We start from the raw sequence: 17,664 nt of genomic DNA, 5'->3' as shown, positions 1-17,664 counted from the left end.
GGTTTATTCTGAGGTTAATGTTTACTTTGGAAATAGGGGTTATGGGAAATAGATACTCTTGTATTGTCATTTTGTCATTGCTATTTAGCGATTACAGCTGAACTAACTAGACTGAATGCTAGCTAGTCAATGGCATGGTGTTCATGAACATCTGAGCCTTACGTGGTCGCACACTCAACTGTGGAATAATTCCAAGTCTTGCTAGCCAGAGCCCTGACCAAGTCATGATGGAGCATCAGCGTTTCGTCCGGTTCCTGCAGATATTCATAGTCCAATTTCATGGCCTGACATTTGGCCCTTAGCCCCCGTTCCATTGGTGGCCAGTAACGGAGCGATTTGTCCATGTTTGGCTGCACTTGCCTCATTTCCCTCAGTGCCATGAGAATCTCGCACAGGAAACGATAAGACTTGCGGTGACAGAGATCACTTTTGAGAGCCTCGCCGTGTCTACTAGCATCATGGTCTAGTATCTTCATAAACTTATCGAAGGGAGGTTGCAGCTCTTTCGGCTCGACATATGAATAATTGGTGCTATCCAGCCCCATACCTCTTGCCAGGTAAACCATCATATCATACCACGGGTCTGGAATATCGACCACGGACAGATTCCATGCGCAGAACATCACGAGACTCTCCACGTACCTGGCTGGCACTGGCATTTTTACGGGCCAGCTGTTCTCTGGCGGCATATCGCGCACCTTGAGAACATGCTCCACCGGTAGTCGTCTGTCCGAGGTGAGCATGTAATACTGATCGTTCTTTCCAGGTGTACCGAGGGGAGGGTCCGGGAAACTGGGGCACCGGCTACTCTTCTTGTGAAGATGAATCTCTTGCACCTTAAACACACCATATTCGAAGCAGTATTCGCCCGGCGTCGGAGTTTTCCTTTCTCCTGGCTCGCGTTCGGAATACGGTTTTCCAGTGTGGAAGGAACAACTCAAGACATGAGCGGCCAATTGAATGAGGTTATCTGGGACTACCCAGCCTGGTGTATCCCATTTATCTTTGATGCCCATCATGAGATGAACACCTTGACCCCAGATAAAGTTGGGAATGTTGGCTTTGTCCAGCACACTGCTCACCTCACCCTCGATCCTTGTGTTTCCCTCGAGAGGGAATCTGATTTCGGGGTTGGGCATTGACATTCTGATGTAGGTTCAGGAAAAGCTAAGATCTTGAGTATGGCTTTTGGTAGAGATTTATCCCGGGGTAGGATGCATTGGCCTTATATACTGGTTGCCGCAATTTTATGGGTTCATGTACCTTCCGATAAGTTGCGCAGCTAGATGCGGAGTGTTCCCTGGGGATCTATTCAGCTTCACAACTTATGATTACTATCTGCCATGAGTTAGGTACACTCACACAGCTGGTTCAATTGGCTTGTGTTGCACCACAAATGAATGACCGGAGATTGCCCTGCTCCACAGCATTTTGGCAGGTATAGGTGAGAAGGTGGAGAAGCATCTGGCTCCAGGTTGAGGCATTCACCGTGGCTAGGCACTTCACCAGGTCATCTGCTGTCCTCGGCTTTCCTTCTGATCCTCAGACTTGAACACTCCTGCGAGGATCTCGGAGACTTGGATAGCCACGAAGTTGACCCCGATATTTCATTACACTCTCTCAAACTGTTATCTTGCGGTGTCACTTTCAAGGTGCATCCCTATACTGTTCAGCTGTATAGGAACCCCATACCTATTCTGTTAGAAAGAGATTAGTAAAGGGGATTCCCGTGCAGTTATAGCGACGATTTGTATTTCGAGAAACGCAAGGCTTCAGATGCTTTCCTTCTGAAAATCCTTCACCAGGTTATTGGTGGATGTTTGTCTGCTTCAGGTGAGCTTTAGATCTTCATCTTCAACTAAATACATTCTCTCGCCATGAAACAGCTTTCTATCCTATCAACAATACTTCCCCTTCTTATTAATATGAATATATACCCCGGTCAGTATATATACCCACTACGATAAAGTCCTCCCCTCAACACCCTCTAGAGTGATATTCACCGGTAGGATTTCCCCAGCCTCATTGAAGTACATGCGATCTATACAAGTCACGCGATGATCCCGGGCCGTGTCGTTGACATATCGACGATGATAGACAATATAGTAATCTTGTCCATCCGGCGTAAACACACTATTGTGCCCAGTACTCGTGCCAACGGCATCATTCCCTTGTAGAATCTTCTTTGGTGTACTCGAGAACGGCCCCGTCGGCGAATCAGCCGTGACATAACTGACTCCGTATGAATTATCGCCCCATCTGTTCCCACACAAGCTGTGTTAGCATCTCCACGAGAACCGTGCCTGTTTCTTCAAACACACAGAAATCTGCAGAGATAAACTTACCCCCCAACCGAAAACATATAATAATAAATCCCATTCCTCTTCAACATCCACGGGCCTTCCACATACCCCTCCGGGGTAATCTCCAAATAATCCCCCTTCAGACTAATCATATCCTCGCCCAATTCCACAACAACTGCATGACTCCAACCCCCAAAATACAACCAATTCCGGCCATCATCATCTTGAAATATCTGGGCATCAATGGCCTCCGCCCCATACACTGTGCCATTAACTAGAGGTTCACCGAGGACGTCTTCATAGGGACCCTCAGGTTTCCCCGTGGTCGATTTCGCAACACCGATGCCAGTTCCATCACCAACGGAGAAATACAGGAAGTAGTCATATTCTTCTTCGGCGTTGGCGGAGGAGCGGAGTCTCCGGCCCACGGACGGGGCCCAAGCGGCACGGTTCGTTGACCAAGGGATATTAGTGATGTTTAGGATGGTGGGGTGCTTGGTCCAAGTGAGTAGATCGGGGGAGCTGAAGGCATCGAAGAAGGTTTGTTCGCTGTAGTCGGCTGAGTAGGTTGGGTAGATCCAGTACTGGGCGTTGAAGAGGCGTGCTTCGGGGTCGGCGTACCAGCCGGGGAAGACGGGATTGCCTGCTTTGGTGTTGGAGGTTGTGGTGGCGAGGAGATTCTGTTGGGGGTGCGACATGGTGAGTGGAAGTAGGAAGGGGAGGATGGAAAGGCAGGTGGATGGGTAGTAGTTGTGGTGTTTCATGATGAGGGTGGTGGTGTGATGAGGGGAGAGAGGGCGCCAAAAGAGACGGTAATAAAGAAGGAGACGGGGTTGGGTATATAAGCAGGAAAGGGCGAGGATCGTTGCAGGAATGCGGGTGAGAATGCGGGGATGCGATACACTTCATGGCAAGGTCGGCTGATTGGACTAGTGGCTTGGTTAGTTGAAGATTGACAATCTCAAGGGAAGCTGCAGGGTTAGTGCACTTGGCACCTGGCCACTGGGATATGAAACCATCATGCAATTTCAGACTAGTTGGCTATGTACACACTTATAGCTAATACTCCAGCGACTCTTCGAGCAATCCCCGCAGCTCGGCCTTTTCTGCCTCCAACTCCTTATTCAGCGTCGGTGCAAGTGCCAGCACTCGCTGCTGCGGAATCGTGCCCTCCACCAGGGAGTCAATGTCACTGGATTTGAAGCCCAGATCCTTCAAGCCCCGGGGCTGATCACCCAGCCGGACCAGGAAGTTGGCCAGCGCCTCACCCAAGACTTCACCAGCGCTTTCCCGTTTGACATTCGAGATGTCCACTCCAAACGCCTCCGCAGCTGCCAAATGCCGTTCTGGATTGGAAGCAGCTGTGAAGCGGAAAACAGCCGGCGCGGTCACTGCCACCGACACACCGTGGGGAATGATGGGATGGTCCACTGAATAGCCTGCATGCTTATAGCCCGGGTTCTGACTGGAGATAGGGTAGCTCATGCCATGGCAAAGATGAACGCCTGCATTTCCGAACCCAACGCCGGCCAGGGTGGCGGCCAGAAGCATCTGTGACTGCGCCTCGAAGTCATCGGGATCCTTAACCGCCCGGGGAAGATACTTGACAGTGCTCTTCAGCGCCTGCAGAGAGAAGATGTCGGAGATAGGGTTCGCACCCTGATACGCGGGGCGGTTGATGGGATTAGTCGGACGAGGTGTCCGTTCATTGTATGGGATTGCCGTCCATGACTCTAGCGAGTGACAGAGCACATCGAGACCAGAGGAAGCATGGACCGCCGACGGCATGGTCCGTGTGTTGAGCGGGTCACAGATACCCAGAGTGGGCTTCAAGTTGCGATGAGCAATACCAGTCTTAGCCTTCTTGGACACGAGGTCAAAGATGGCAGTACCTGTAGTCTCCGAACCGGTACCTGCTGTAGTCGGCACAGCCACCAGAGGCTTTAGCGGCCGGTTAACAGGCAAGCCTTTACCCAGTGGCGCATTGACGAAGTCGAGGAAATCGGCATCGGGAAAGACGGTGTAGAGATTCATCAATTTGGCGGTGTCAATGACCGATCCACCGCCTGCGCCGTTAGCCGGATCAAGGGATGACTTGGGGGAAGATACTCACCTACGGCGAGGAAAGCGTCGGGGTTGTAAGGCTTGGCAAATGCAATTGCTTCCTTGACACTGCTGCCATTAGCCATTGAAATATAAGATGCGACTGGGTGACGAACGAGCTATCCTTGGGTTCTATCCGGACCTTGTCAAAGACGGTGAACTCAATCCCCTCACGCGATAGACCTTCCACCGCCTGTTTCATGGCATCCAGCTTGGCGACATTCTCATCTGTCACAATGCACACACGCTTTGCCTTCATGTTGGCAAAGTCCATTCCGACTTCTTTCGTGGCTCCAGGGCCGAATCGGATGCTGGAGGCAGCCATTTCAAAGGCATATTCCTTTTGACGGGAGGGGTCGACCGGGGTGGCCATATGACGACGCACATGGTCGCCTAGTGTGGGAGAGCGATGGTGATGGTGGTGATTGGGATTAGAATGGCAAGGACATGATGGAGGATGGGTGTATTGAACGGTACGCAGCAGGTTGCGAGCTCTGCTGGCAGCCGAAGGGGCGACGCGAACGGCGCTGACCATAATGCGGGGTTGTAGACAGGCAAGAGGTGAGTCGAGAGGTTAGAAGCAGATGAGAGGCAATTGAAGTCAAAGTAAATACCCGTAGATTGAAGAGAAGATAAAGAGGGAAGAAGAAGAAAGGTTAAGACAGGAAGAAGACAAGGAGAAAAGAAGCAGCCGAGGAGCGAAGCTGGAGATGGAGACCAAATGCGGGGATTCCTCGCTCGGACAGAAGACCGACTCCAACTCGCCCTCTCAGCCTCCAGATCTTCCTGCCCCTTTCAATTGTCACTCCACACCGACAATGCAGATGATCGCATGGGGACGACCATCTTCATTCGCTGCTGGGACCGAATGATGCAACTGGCTTGCCATCGCCCAAAAATAAGAACAGAAGAGTGGAATAGCCCTTGAAGCTGTCCCTTGGATCGGGGCATGGCGATACCCGAAATGGAAGTACCGAGGTCCATCCCCATTCGGCGATTGACATCTCGGTGATGCCTAAGGGGTCCAAAGTATATCGCGATCAGATCAACCAAGCCGCCATACATACATATTCCTGCTGTAGAAACCTTAGTATACACAACGCAGCTTCACCACTCTGGCCTTCTACGGATTCGTCAGACGACATACGCACTTCCCTCCACCCCCAGCCTGAGCTAAGGCCTCCGACCAGATCCCGTCCACCAATGAATGTCATTCCGCAGCCATCCTCTTCCGCACCCGCGGGCCTAATGGCCCGGGGATTAGCAATAGTTACCTTATCGACCTAGACGACATTCAGTGCACAGGCGATGTCATCAGCAGGGAAACTTGGCGGGGTTTGTGCCTGACAGTCAGGTCGCTGCAGTCGATCCTTCAACTACTGCATTCTCCCGATAAACTCACCCACCACCATCCTCACCCATTACTGCTGCAAAAGCTACACCCTCACCACCACCATGACACGAACGTCTCCCAACTCCTTCCAACAGCTGGAAAAGGTAAGCGCCACACCCACTCCCAGCAACAGCCCCCATACAGAACAACCGCTAACCACCCCAGCTCGGCGAAGGCACCTACGCCACGGTACCCCCACCCCCCATCATGAATTCCCACTCCCTCCTCACCTAACAGCACGGAAACATGTAGGTCTTCAAAGGCCGCAATACCAAAACTGGTGAGCTCGTCGCACTCAAAGAAATCGCCCTCGACACAGAAGAAGGCACACCCTCGACGGCGATCCGCGAAATTTCCCTAATGAAAGAACTCCACCACGAGAACATCCTCCGCCTCCACGATGTCATCCATGCTGAGAACAAGCTCATGCTCGTCTTCGAATACATGGACAAAGATCTGAAACGCTACATGGACACCAACGGCGGCCAGCTCAAACCCTCCGTCATCAAATCCTTCTCATTCCAACTCCTCCGCGGCGTCGCCTTCTGCCACGAAAACCGCATCCTCCACCGCGACCTCAAGCCCCAGAATCTTCTCGTTAACAACAAGGGGCAACTAAAACTCGCAGACTTCGGTCTCGCCCGCGCATTCGGTATCCCGGTGAACACCTTCTCCAATGAAGTAGTTACGCTGTGGTACCGCGCGCCAGACGTGTTACTAGGGAGTCGAAGCTACAGCACAAGTATCGACATATGGTCCATTGGATGTATCATCGCAGAGATGTCTATGGGCCGGTCATTGTTCCCCGGATCAAATAACGAGGACCAACTGCAGAAGATTTTTAAGGTCATGGGAACCCCATGTGAGACGTCGTGGCCTGGTGTGTCTAGGTTCCCTGAGTATCGGGCGGATTTCCCCCTGTATGTGGAGCAGGACTTGTGGGCACTGATGCCTAGGATGGAAGAAGATGGAATGGCCCTCGTGAGGGAAATGTTGAGGTTGAAGCCTGAGAGGAGGGTTAGTGCTGCAGACGCGTTGAGACATTCTTGGTTTACTGATGGTCGGTTTTATGCCGAGGAGGGTGATCCCCACAATTATCTCTTGTCAGGATGATTGAGGGATAGGGTGGCTGGTGGTGTCTGTCTGTCTGTCTGTCTGAGGTGGTCGGTCATGCTAGGGGGTGATGCGGGTGAAATTAAAGCGGGGGATCTTCACTTCCAAGGTTAACTGCAAGTAAGGGAGGGATTTGAAACATTGGAGAAAGGGGAATTCGGGGTCATGAGGCAGGAGTGAGCGAGATTTGCAATTCTTGGAGACCGATTACTATCAATTCTTCTAGGCTGGAGCTACTTAATACAACCATACTAAATATATTTGCTTGACGTTTCCTCCAGGTCAAAGAGACTAAACACACATCGAACAAAGCACTTTTGAAGATAAGGGTATAACATTGTGCATTAATAATTCACTAACTATATACATCTCACGAATATTAAGAGCTTCCTTCATCGTAACATAAGACATGCAGAAAAAGATGCGTCAAGAATTCGAGGCATTACATGACCAACATATAAATCCTCCACGAATGATGATAAGACCTTAGATTTTGATACTGCTCGATAGCCGTCGTAGGAACACCTCATGGCTTCTCATGCTCAGCGTGCACTTCGTGGCCAGCGGAGATGGTAGTCTGGGTTCCGCATGGATCAAAGAGGGTTCGGTCGGAAGAAGAGAAACCCTCTTCGGACGAGTTGGTCGATCCCTTTCCAGGTTCCTGGCCGGAGTAGCGAATTCGAGACCAGAGCTTGAGGTTGAAAAGAGGTCGGATATGAGACATGCATGCCGCTGTGATTCCCACTGCTGCCTCCATGCATGTCCACACGACGACTGGGACTTGGTTGTCTATGAGGGATCATTAGCGCCTTGTATGTGAGGGCAGAGGAGAAAAAAAACATGTACTCACAGGTAATATCTGGACCGGCTTGCGTCAGCTCAATCATCGCGACCAGGCGCAAGATGTCGAAAATCAGGGTCCTAAATCAGGTCAATACGAGACAATCCTTTTGCTGATTCTGAAATCGGGGCCATACAGTATTCCGACCAGAAACACCCCCGACAGCAACAACCGTTGAGTCTTGGAAATGGGTAGTTCCCAGACGCTTTTCAGCGGCATGATGAGCAGAACCACATCTGTGAGGATGTTGGGAATCTGCTGGCCGTAGTAGTAGGCCACAGTATTGACGCAGTGTCCCGGGACCGCGCGATCCCAGAATTTCTGAACCGGAACACAGTTCAGAACACCGCCAATGCTGATGCTCACGGCCCAGAGGACGACAATCACGGCAACAATGTTGGCAGCAATTTTCATGCTCCTAGCAGCGAATAGTCGCTTATAGACCGCCAGGATAGACAATTTAATGAACATGACGCAGAGTGTGTAAACGAAGGAGTTGGACCATCCGATCTGTTTGTGGTTAGTGATAACCATGGGATGAGGATCTGGAGACACGGACTTGAAAGTAAACCGTCAGGTTCTTTTGCGGGATCATCGTGATGTGGCATCCAAGGCCGTTCCATAAAACTGTAACGGTTAGACTTATCGTGGGCAATCTTGGGTGATAATAACTTACGGATTGTGACACCGATCGAACAGCCATATTTGAAAAGCTTAATTTTAGTGACCAGTTAGCGTGAATTTCGGAAAGGATACAAGCGACGGCTATACCAAAGCTATTATCATAAGATAGTCATCCAGATACAACCTTGACCCAGTGATCTTTCTCGCGAGAAGGCGTAGGGCCACGGCAACCGTGGACATAATAAAGGCAAAATAAAGTGCAATGATGGTCGACCGACGTAAGTTCTCGTTTGGGTGCTGAAAGTCACCCTCGGTGCCTCCACCTGACACTTGTTCTAGCGACATTATGGGCAAGGATAGAGTATGGGCCGGTAAAGACTGCAGGTGATGGATGGTTCGTGGCTGTAGGTATTTGGAATCGAGGCAAACTGCAGACCAACGAACTCATAAATACTTTCTGACAGGACTATTTTTGGGTAGGGAGAAGGGCTGGTTCTCCAGGGACGTTGGATGTATCCTGATCTGCATGGGGCTACACATTCGGTGTCTATACATCACATCCTGTTCCAGGGCAGAGCCAATGACAGGCCAGCCAGGGGCTCTGTATGTCCATTTTCGAAGACACCGAGCCCAGGGCTGGTGAAGATCACGAAGGGGTGTTTGCTCCGTACGTCGGTTCGCCCTCTAACAGAGAGGGCAGGGACTCCAAGGCAACCAAGAGGGGTACCCTCTGGACTCGGATTCGACATGTATCAGTCACTTGAGACACCGTTGAACCCCCTGCCAAGTGATAGACTGACAGGCTAACGAGGTACGGTAGTTGCAGCTTTGTCTGTGCGCTGCAGCCCTTGCTTCGTAGGATGCCGAAAACCTGGACAAGAGCCGGCAGTATCGAAGCCAATTGTATCCGTGGCACAGCACCATCTCGCGTGGCTGATAAGGTTTGCCAGGCACCGCACGGATCGGATGTATCAACTTCCAGATGCGATGCATCCTCATATGGCCGAACTACTCCACTTTCATGCAGTTCAAGACTCAATTTCGGGTTCTTCAGCTGGTAAATTGAAGATAAAGAATTTTCTGGATTTCTCCGCGCTGTGGCTCTGATTATAGGAAAATGTGGCATTGTTTGGCGGGATAAGCGAGCTATTAATTTCGCTTGCTATCGTGAAGCGCGTTAGCGTCACTCGAATTGATGGCCTGCTAATTCTCCGATTCCATCGTCTCATTATTCCCTAGTGTTGGAGTTCTATCAGGCGTATGTAACGGTCACGCCTCAAAATCTCTGTATTGCGGCTAAAGGTCCTTAATTTACCACGTAGTCATCACCCAGGGTTTCAATCCGCACATAAGACGCATCTTTTGCCTCGTACTATTCCAACAGTTCCTTTATTTCTGGTAGCCGTTATCCGTCATCAACGCACTCCACTTCATGGGGGATCATGAGCAGTCATCAGAATCTGCCTAATTTGTCGTCTTCGGCCTGCAGTAGACCTGTCAGCATTCCCTGTCCACATTCGAACTGGCCTTATCTTCTCCTTAATGCAGTGTGCTGCTCCTTATTGAAGACCGGACGTCAATAATCAGAATCATAATATCTCCTTTTCATTTCCATGTTTCGGTGATCAGCCCTCTCTGTTCACTATCGATCTCTCTTTATCAGAGAGCTATAGGCAATAATATAAAAGCGCGATCCCTCATCTTTGGACGCCGTTGGATCAATTGTGCAACCTCAGATCAATAGTGAGTTGGTATTGTGCAACACTATGAACCCAGGGGAGTGGTACACGGTTGCGATGATTTACACCATATATCGATCGTGCAGCATTAACGGGCGCAAATAGTTCCACCAATATGGTTGGTAGAATGCAAAGGCGTTAATGGAGAACACTAGCTCATAACGTTCGGACATATTATGAAGTCGCAAAACAGATATCGTGCCTGGCTTCGATCGCAACGGCCGACTGAAGACAGTAAGGCCAACAAGCGGAAAAGGGGAAATGAGGCCATTCTCCTCATAGTACAGTGCGTGGCTGGATCACCTGATTGGCAGCAAGCGATCTACGGGATCTTCCCCTGGAAAACACCTTCTTTCGGACGACCACCGAGCGAGTGCCTCAAGTATGATGAATCGATCCCCTAGCTGTTGTTCGAGTTGATCTAAATCATTATCAATGCTTCTCGAACCTTGCGCCGGAAACAACTTCTTCAAGCATTAGAATATATCGTTGGACTCGCATCAACCAGAGTTACGAAAACAGAGTGTGGGCGCTATGGCAAATGCACCACGAATGATTCTTCATGCACCACGGCGTGGACCCGTGAAGGCCTGATATGTGTATGTGGCCACTGCAACCCGCACCATGACTCTGCGAGGCCCCCACTCTCGAGCCGAGACCGCGCTAAAATGCGAAAGTTGTGGAAGGATTCGGGTCATCCGACCTTATTGGCGATAACTACTGTCAAGTTTCGATTAGAGTAAGCTTCTAGCTCTGTAGTTTGGCTTAAGCCTTGCCATCAGATTCTGGGCGCAACGCTGAAATGTCTTAGGACTCTTCGTCAAGATACTCAGACAATCTCCAATGCTGTATGAAATATTCAAAATACGTGCGATTTATTCCGCAATCCAAGAAATTAAGAGCGCTGCTGGTGCGCATTCTCATATTACCCTCTCTAAGCCGTGACTAGTCCAGCGGGACAACGAGGTTTAGTATAGAGCCCTCTTAGCCCGCTTGTCTAACAAACGGACTAGCCAAGAAATACGAAGACTATCCCCAAGCCTAGTTAGATCCCTCAACAATCAAGGCAGGATTTTTGCAAGTTATTTATCAACTCATTCAGCCGCTCGTATCCAGCGTCGTGCACTCTCCTGCCCAAGATGCCACAAATTCTACTCGAACAAACATAACATCCCACCACCCTACGATAATACTTTCACCATGTTCATCTTCGCCCTCACATTTACCCTCTTCATCTCTCTCTCCTCCGCCCGCACATGCTACCACCCCGACCAATCCATTGCCACCGGAAACGTCCCCTGCACCTCCGCTGATACGACCTATTGCTGCGACTCCGATGCGATCTGCATGTCCAATGGCTACTGCGTTGGAGTCGGAGCCCAGCCATATGTCTTCTACCGGGGCTCCTGTACGGACGAAAACTGGGGTAGTGGTTGTCCGACGCAATGCGGTGAGTCGTCTCGCTTCCTCCACCACCTAAAATCTTTCACCGTGCACCAACTTACAAGCGTACCCAACAGTGGATAAGAACCCCAGCGGCGGCGCACCCATTATCGGCATCGGAACTGACAGCTCCGGAGATTCACAATACTGCTGCGGCTTTCAGGTCAAGAACAACGGGTCTTCGGAGTGCGTGGATGGCGACACGGCGTTTACTTTAAACAATGGGGAAATTATTCTCGGGCGGGCCCTGCTGGAGAATGTCACGGAAGTTAGTAATGCTAGTTCCACTTCGACAAACACCGTTTCCACCGAGACAGTGCTAGCCACGTCAACGACTTGTTCGAGCAGTGAGAAGCACTGTAGCTCTAATGCGACGGCTGTGGGAGCTGGCGTGGGTGTGCCACTGGGAGTACTGGCCGTGTCGGCTGCCGTGTGGGCGCTCTGGGAGAGGAGCAGGAGATTAACAGCGTCTACGGCTGCTGTTAACGCTCAAGAGGGTTTCTATATGGACAAAGGACCTGTACAAGAGGACCATGTTCCGCACAGAATGCAACAGGCGCCGACGGAGTTGGACACGCGGGCTAGGATATCGGAGATGATGGGAAGTACATATAACTACCACCCTGCATCTTAGAACAGAAGAAGACTGTTTGGAAGATTAGCAGCCAAGAGTACTCAATCTTTGTTTCCATCCCAATTCCTAGCACATTCAATGTGATGAGTCATTCCCTTTGGCGGCCCAGATTAAGTAACTCGCCAGACAAGGTTTTGCTTGGCGCCCAGGAATGTAGCGAGACGTTTTCCACAGTGGAGTTGAGGCGTCCAGCTTGTGTCTATTGTTGGAATTAAACTTCACCAGCCGGATATGCCGCCTCGGCAAACACGTTTACAACAATTGAATGGGTAATTCCATCATGAGTAGCAGGTAACGTAGTGAGTACCGTTGCGGTAGAAACCATGGACTTTTCTTTGTTACCTCTTTCCGCAAATCACTGCCTATAACTGTTCACATCAGTCCACTTGGTAGGGATTAGGCGACCCCATGTAAGCACTAATGGGGTTACGAACAGCATACCAAGTTTGACGGCTTCGCCACTAGATATAGGCGAGCCTACCAATTACTGCGTGCGGCCGTATACTTTGACAGGGGTGCTTGTTAGCTATAGCCGTTATAAAGCCAACCGCTGTTCGCTTCTGTTAGGCCCCTTTTCTCATTCTTTGTTGATCGTATCCAGCGGCGTCCACCCGTTTCCTGAGGTAGGTAGAATATATTCAATGGCTCTCAGACCATGCAAAGTTATTGTCGCAGGAGGCGGTGTTGCCGGGCTTTCTCTGGCACTTATGCTGGAGAAGCATGGCATTGACTTTTTGCTTCTAGAAGCATACCCAGATGTCGTCGCTGCTGTTGGCGCTGGCATTGCCCTAGCTCCCAATGGCCTTCGCCTTATTGAACAGTTGGGATGCTATGAGGATTTGCAGAAATGTTCGGCAGGCGCTGACCAAGTTCACTTTCGGAAGCCTGATGGAGAGATACTCTGGGGGATGGACGAAGGATTGGCTGAGGCGTGTATTGAGAAGTGTGTCCCTCGTGCTTTCTCCCTCAAGTGTTGAATGATTTGCTTACCAGATGACAGGCATGGGTATACTTATGTCTGGATGGATAGGAAGTCTCTCCTAGAGGTTTTGTACAACAACATTGCGGACAAATCGAAGGTTTTGCCTGGCAAGCGTGTGGCCAGTGTCACGCATACCGACGAAGGTGTTGATGTTGTCACAACTGATGGCTCAACGTACTCTGCCGATATTATCGTTGGAACGGACGGTACCCACTCCAAGCTGAGGCAGGAAATGGCTAGATACGCCAAAGTCCTTGGGCTGAGCAAGGATTATGCGGAAGAAGACAGTCAGTTGAGCATCACACTTGTTTTTCCATGGATAGGATGTGATATTCTCTAACCGATCTGGCATAATGCAGAGGTTGCTGCCGCTTACAGTTGTATCTTTGGGATGTCTGATCCCGTCGCAGGCTTCCCCAGTCGCTCACTTGAATTCGTGACGAACGAAGGGTTTTCATATGTGCTAGGCGCTGGTCCTGCTGACCGTGTCTATTGGTTCCTGATGAAGAAGATGAAGCAGACATACTGTGGCGCTGACATCCCCCAATTCACTGAAGAAGATAAGCAGCGCACGCTCCAAAAGCATTGGAATGACCAGGTCACGCCAGATGTTCGCCTGTCTGATCTCTGCGAGCGTCAGTTGAGCACAACATATACACCCATTCCAGAGTTTGTCTACAAGAAGTGGCACCTGGGAAGAATTATTACCATTGGAGACGCCTGCCACAAGGTGAGGAGACCAAACCCCCTACTATCCGCGTCATACTGTGACTAACTAATAGATGATATCGATACAGGTCCTCCCTATTACCGCGCAAGGGGGCAATCAGGCTTTAGAAAGCGCCGCGGCTGTGGTAAATGGTTTGATGACAGCGTTATCGCAGGCTTCGGGCTCAGGCCCGCTCTCCCAGGCGGAGATTCAGTCGATGTTCGAGCGAGTGCAGGACATCCGCGAGCCGCGCACCTTTGATATTATCAAAACCACTCATCAACGACAGAAGTTGGATTCAATGGATACTCCGGAGCTGAAAGAGTTTCTGCTTACTAAGTATGCAGGGCTGATGCCAGGAGCATTGTGGAAACGATAGGCGGATACATTTACCCCGGCCGTGTCTTTGAATATGCTCGATCTGCCTGCTAGACCGAAGAGTGTTCCCTTTGACGATGAGGCCCTGAGAAATGCAGGAAGCAATAATGCTCTAGCGGCACACCTGTAGTTAGATTACAATGTGAAAGGCACTAGTTACTCCGTACTAGTTAATGACACAACTTTGCTGTTTCATCGATCTCGGCCTTAGGGATTAAATCCGAAGACCGAAAAGAAGGATGGGGATGACAGGCTGCTGACCGCCTTGGGGTTCCGGGGATCGCAGGCAAAGCCTCCAGGGTCTCCTTCTGGTTTTCACGATAAGCAACTTCGTCGCTGCGAAAGACTACTTTAGATATCTGCATACCTAACAAGGGCAGAGTATTATTTGGATCCAATTGACAGCCTGCAGTTTTACCCACAGCATGATCCCGAATCCTCCTTAATCTTCGGTCCGCTGGTCGCGTTGCGCAGTCAGCCAGCTCGGCACTATCATCCACCCCTACCACCGTGGCCTCGCCTTCTTCCCAACCCCCGCCGACGAATCCCTCGAGGCTCTTTCAGATAATGACACCAGCGTTAATACCCAATTAGCGCTGCTATAGAATGGTTAATAGTCAGTGATATCAGTCATGGACGAACTACCCGGCCATCTCAATCAGCGAGCATCAGACACTATCGCCCATGTTGCCGCACCGGGCGGACAGGAAGCGCCAGTATCTCCCCGGAAGAGAGAACATGCGAGCGGCATGGATCATGAGAGTCATAGCTTAGGGATTGAGAAGCTTCAGCAAAGCAGACCGATGGAATCGCGTCCTGCGGATAGCGGGGACCGTGCCAACGGCACATTAAGCCGAAATATGCAACGTGGAGGATCAGCAACATCGGATACTATGAGTACTCAGGAGCGGAGCAATAGGGAGGAAGCTGTACACCGGTTTGGTGCGCTTGTCAGCGACCACGAACTAAATAGGTTCCCCAGCCAACCCACAGTGAACGGCGACCAGAAAAGCGGTCAGCCTGCACTTCCATCAGACCAGGCCCTAGGAATGGTCTTCGAACACTCGTTGGAGGGTGCGGACAGTGCAGATCATCGTACGACACCAAGGACCTCCTTAGTGGATGTTTTTGAAGGTTCCGACGTGGCTTCCGTCTTCCATCGCTGGTCGCGAAACACATCACCTGTCAGGAACCAAGATAAGGAGCAGGAGCGGGTAGTGAAGCTATCTCCGGCCAGGATGCAGGAACTCGCATCATCCCCTCAGTCTATTCCTTATCGTGCAGCACCCCCGGAATCAGACCATGGTCGACGTGCAGTGTCAGATGGCATGCATGCAGCGATCTCCCCATCGCAGCCTGACCAATCTGCAACTCTTCTACCGAGCGAGCAGAAAGTAACCGGCGATAGCGTTCCCAAACTTCGTCCCAACAAAGATCTTGCTATCGACGTCTCTGCTGCAACGGCAGCCAAGCAACCTGTTCGGAGTCGGCCGCAAGGCTCTCGGGCTGTTTCTACTCCCAATTCGCGACGGCAAACCATGCCGACGACTAGCGAACGACTGACGCAGACCTGGACGTCTCGGGGGAAACAAGAGCGCGCTTCTCTCAGCCGAGAGTCAGATGGAAAGCACCTTACCCCGTCGCCACACATCACTGGCACTGAGCCTGCTCTACCGTCCCCTATGCCCCCAACCATTCCTCTCCCTCCGTTGTCTGTTCCGACATACCTACAATTAGAACTGGCCTCAGGTCGGCCGTCTCCACTATACATTCATCGCTCTGCAATGAGCGATTTCCCATATGAATCTTCTCGAGTCAAGCTTGAACGCCTAATGAACTTTTTGATGTTGCCTCCCGCATTGGAACGGGTTCTCTGGTTCGGTATATTAGCGTGTCTCGATTCCTGGTTGCATACGTTTACCATTCTTCCTCTTCGTTTTGTCAAAGCATTGTACATTCTCTTGGAGTCTTGGGCTGTCAATCTCGGCGTTGAGTTTCGTTATGTGACAGGATTCATTTTCAAAGGTGTTGGGCGAGTGTGGCGGAGGCGACTCCGAGCATCATCGACGGACGAGTCTTCGAAAATCGCTGACCCTGGGAGGTCCACCTCTGAGAAGCAGGAGAACGGGTCAGTGGAACGAGAATCTCGCAATCGGGCCACAGAACCACGCAAGCGTCATCATAAGCACCGGCGGCAGAAGAGCATCCCATCGGCTTTGATGCCAGATGACAAGGCTGACATCCTTAAAGGACTGCTCATTATAGCTACCTGCTGTGTGTTAATGCGCTTCGATGCAAGTCGGATGTATCACTGGATCCGAGGACAGGCTGCGATCAAACTTTATGTTATCTACAATGTGCTAGAGGTCAGCGATCGGCTATTCGCTGCCATTGGACAAGACGTGCTTGAGTGTCTGTTTTCGCGCGAAGCTCTCGAGCGTCGCCCGGACGGACGCAGCAAGGTCTTCCGACCATTCGGACTGTTTTTGCTGGCATTGGCATACACAGTCATCCACGCAACGGCCCTCTTTTATCAGGTGATGACCTTGAACGTCGCGGTGAATTCGTATTCGAACGCGCTTATTACTCTGCTGCTCTCGAACCAGTTTGTCGAGATCAAGTCCACAGTCTTCAAGAAATTCGAGAAGGAAAACTTGTTCCAACTTCTCTGCGCAGATGTGGTTGAACGCTTCCAGCTCTGGTTGATGCTTACCATCATCGCGTCGCGTAACCTTGTCGAGACCGGAGCGTTCAACGCCCTTGGTAGCTTGAGTTTCAGTCTTGGAGGATACACATCCACGGGGACAAACAGCACGCCCCTATCGACTCCTCCCCGGACCTCCTCATCCATCCTGCCACAGGCCTTTACCATTGTGCCATCATCCATCATTGCGTCCTTTAGTCAAGTGAACACGTATTTGCCGACACTCGCACAGGTCTTAGGGCCGTTCCTGGTTGTTTTAGGGTCGGAAATGCTAGTGGATTGGCTAAAACATGCCTATATTGGCAAATTCAACAACACACGACCAGCCATCTACGGGCGGTTCCTGGATATCCTGGCGAAAGACTACTACACCAACGCCTTTGCAGACCAGAACCTGACCCGCCGTTTAGGTTTGCCGGTGATTCCACTATCTTGCCTCTTCTTCCGAGTCTCCGTCCAAACATACCAGATGTTCATCACAGCCTTGCTTCCTCAACAGCCCTCCTCCACAGCGGTAGAGGCCACCACCCTATCCGCCATTCACAGCCAGTATGTGCCGGCTCCAATGCCCTCACCACCTCCATTGACGCTACGAAACTTCATCCCGACGTCAACCGCATACGCGGGTGCCTTCTTCCGCCAGCTTCTAGCCAACACCATGCCGTCACCAGCCCAATCAGTATACATCTTCACCATAG

General features: G+C 50.9%; 9 protein-coding genes across 9 annotated transcripts; 5 read left to right on the top strand and 4 right to left on the bottom strand.

The window, feature by feature from the left end:
• Window positions 1–158: 158 nt before the first annotated feature.
• Window positions 159–1,145, bottom strand: An11g03130 (uncharacterized protein; the record flags this gene model as incomplete). The annotated part of the gene is made up of 1 exon (XM_001394278.1): window positions 159–1,145. The coding sequence occupies one exon, from the start codon at window positions 1,143–1,145 to the stop codon at window positions 159–161; it is 987 nt and encodes a 328-aa protein (XP_001394315.1).
• An 813-nt stretch (window positions 1,146–1,958) lies between these two features.
• An11g03120 (uncharacterized protein) lies at window positions 1,959–3,001 on the bottom strand (the record flags this gene model as incomplete). The annotated part of the gene is made up of 2 exons (XM_001394277.1): window positions 1,959–2,259; window positions 2,346–3,001. The coding sequence occupies 2 exons, from the start codon at window positions 2,999–3,001 to the stop codon at window positions 1,959–1,961; spliced, it is 957 nt and encodes a 318-aa protein (XP_001394314.1).
• Window positions 3,002–3,362: 361 nt separating this feature from the next.
• Window positions 3,363–4,941, bottom strand: An11g03110 (uncharacterized protein; the record flags this gene model as incomplete). The annotated part of the gene is made up of 3 exons (XM_001394276.3): window positions 3,363–4,369; window positions 4,417–4,475; window positions 4,523–4,941. 3 exons carry the CDS (start codon window positions 4,939–4,941, stop codon window positions 3,363–3,365), a joined length of 1,485 nt encoding a protein of 494 aa, XP_001394313.1.
• A 920-nt stretch (window positions 4,942–5,861) lies between these two features.
• An11g03100 (uncharacterized protein) lies at window positions 5,862–6,912 on the top strand (the record flags this gene model as incomplete). Its single annotated transcript, XM_001394275.1, has 3 exons — window positions 5,862–5,903; window positions 5,965–5,988; window positions 6,052–6,912. The coding sequence occupies 3 exons, from the start codon at window positions 5,862–5,864 to the stop codon at window positions 6,910–6,912; spliced, it is 927 nt and encodes a 308-aa protein (XP_001394312.1).
• A 526-nt stretch (window positions 6,913–7,438) lies between these two features.
• An11g03090 (uncharacterized protein) lies at window positions 7,439–8,722 on the bottom strand (the record flags this gene model as incomplete). The annotated part of the gene is made up of 5 exons (XM_059750163.1): window positions 7,439–7,701; window positions 7,763–7,833; window positions 7,890–8,263; window positions 8,430–8,529; window positions 8,562–8,722. 5 exons carry the CDS (start codon window positions 8,720–8,722, stop codon window positions 7,439–7,441), a joined length of 969 nt encoding a protein of 322 aa, XP_059601572.1.
• Window position 8,723: 1 nt separating this feature from the next.
• On the top strand, window positions 8,724–9,558 carry An11g03080 (hypothetical protein; the record flags this gene model as incomplete). Its single annotated transcript, XM_059750162.1, has 5 exons — window positions 8,724–8,748; window positions 8,865–9,126; window positions 9,204–9,318; window positions 9,360–9,434; window positions 9,520–9,558. 5 exons carry the CDS (start codon window positions 8,724–8,726, stop codon window positions 9,556–9,558), a joined length of 516 nt encoding a protein of 171 aa, XP_059601571.1.
• Window positions 9,559–10,231: 673 nt separating this feature from the next.
• Window positions 10,232–12,193, top strand: An11g03070 (uncharacterized protein; the record flags this gene model as incomplete). The annotated part of the gene is made up of 6 exons (XM_059750161.1): window positions 10,232–10,234; window positions 10,272–10,498; window positions 10,625–10,855; window positions 10,928–10,964; window positions 11,162–11,566; window positions 11,723–12,193. The coding sequence occupies 6 exons, from the start codon at window positions 10,232–10,234 to the stop codon at window positions 12,191–12,193; spliced, it is 1,374 nt and encodes a 457-aa protein (XP_059601570.1).
• A 641-nt stretch (window positions 12,194–12,834) lies between these two features.
• An11g03060 (uncharacterized protein) lies at window positions 12,835–14,263 on the top strand (the record flags this gene model as incomplete). Its single annotated transcript, XM_001394271.3, has 4 exons — window positions 12,835–13,136; window positions 13,194–13,462; window positions 13,535–13,905; window positions 13,973–14,263. The coding sequence occupies 4 exons, from the start codon at window positions 12,835–12,837 to the stop codon at window positions 14,261–14,263; spliced, it is 1,233 nt and encodes a 410-aa protein (XP_001394308.3).
• Window positions 14,264–14,894: 631 nt separating this feature from the next.
• On the top strand, window positions 14,895–17,664 carry An11g03050 (uncharacterized protein; the record flags this gene model as incomplete). The annotated part of the gene is made up of 3 exons (XM_059750160.1): window positions 14,895–16,287; window positions 16,489–17,025; window positions 17,170–17,664. Coding segments are annotated over 3 exons (2,425 nt in total), but the record flags the coding sequence as incomplete, so codon positions are not given.

This window comes from Aspergillus niger (assembly GCF_000002855.4).
Source record: "Aspergillus niger supercontig An11".
In the NCBI taxonomy this organism is placed as follows: domain Eukaryota; kingdom Fungi; phylum Ascomycota; class Eurotiomycetes; order Eurotiales; family Aspergillaceae; genus Aspergillus; species Aspergillus niger.
This window is presented reverse-complemented; position numbering and strand designations above follow the sequence as displayed.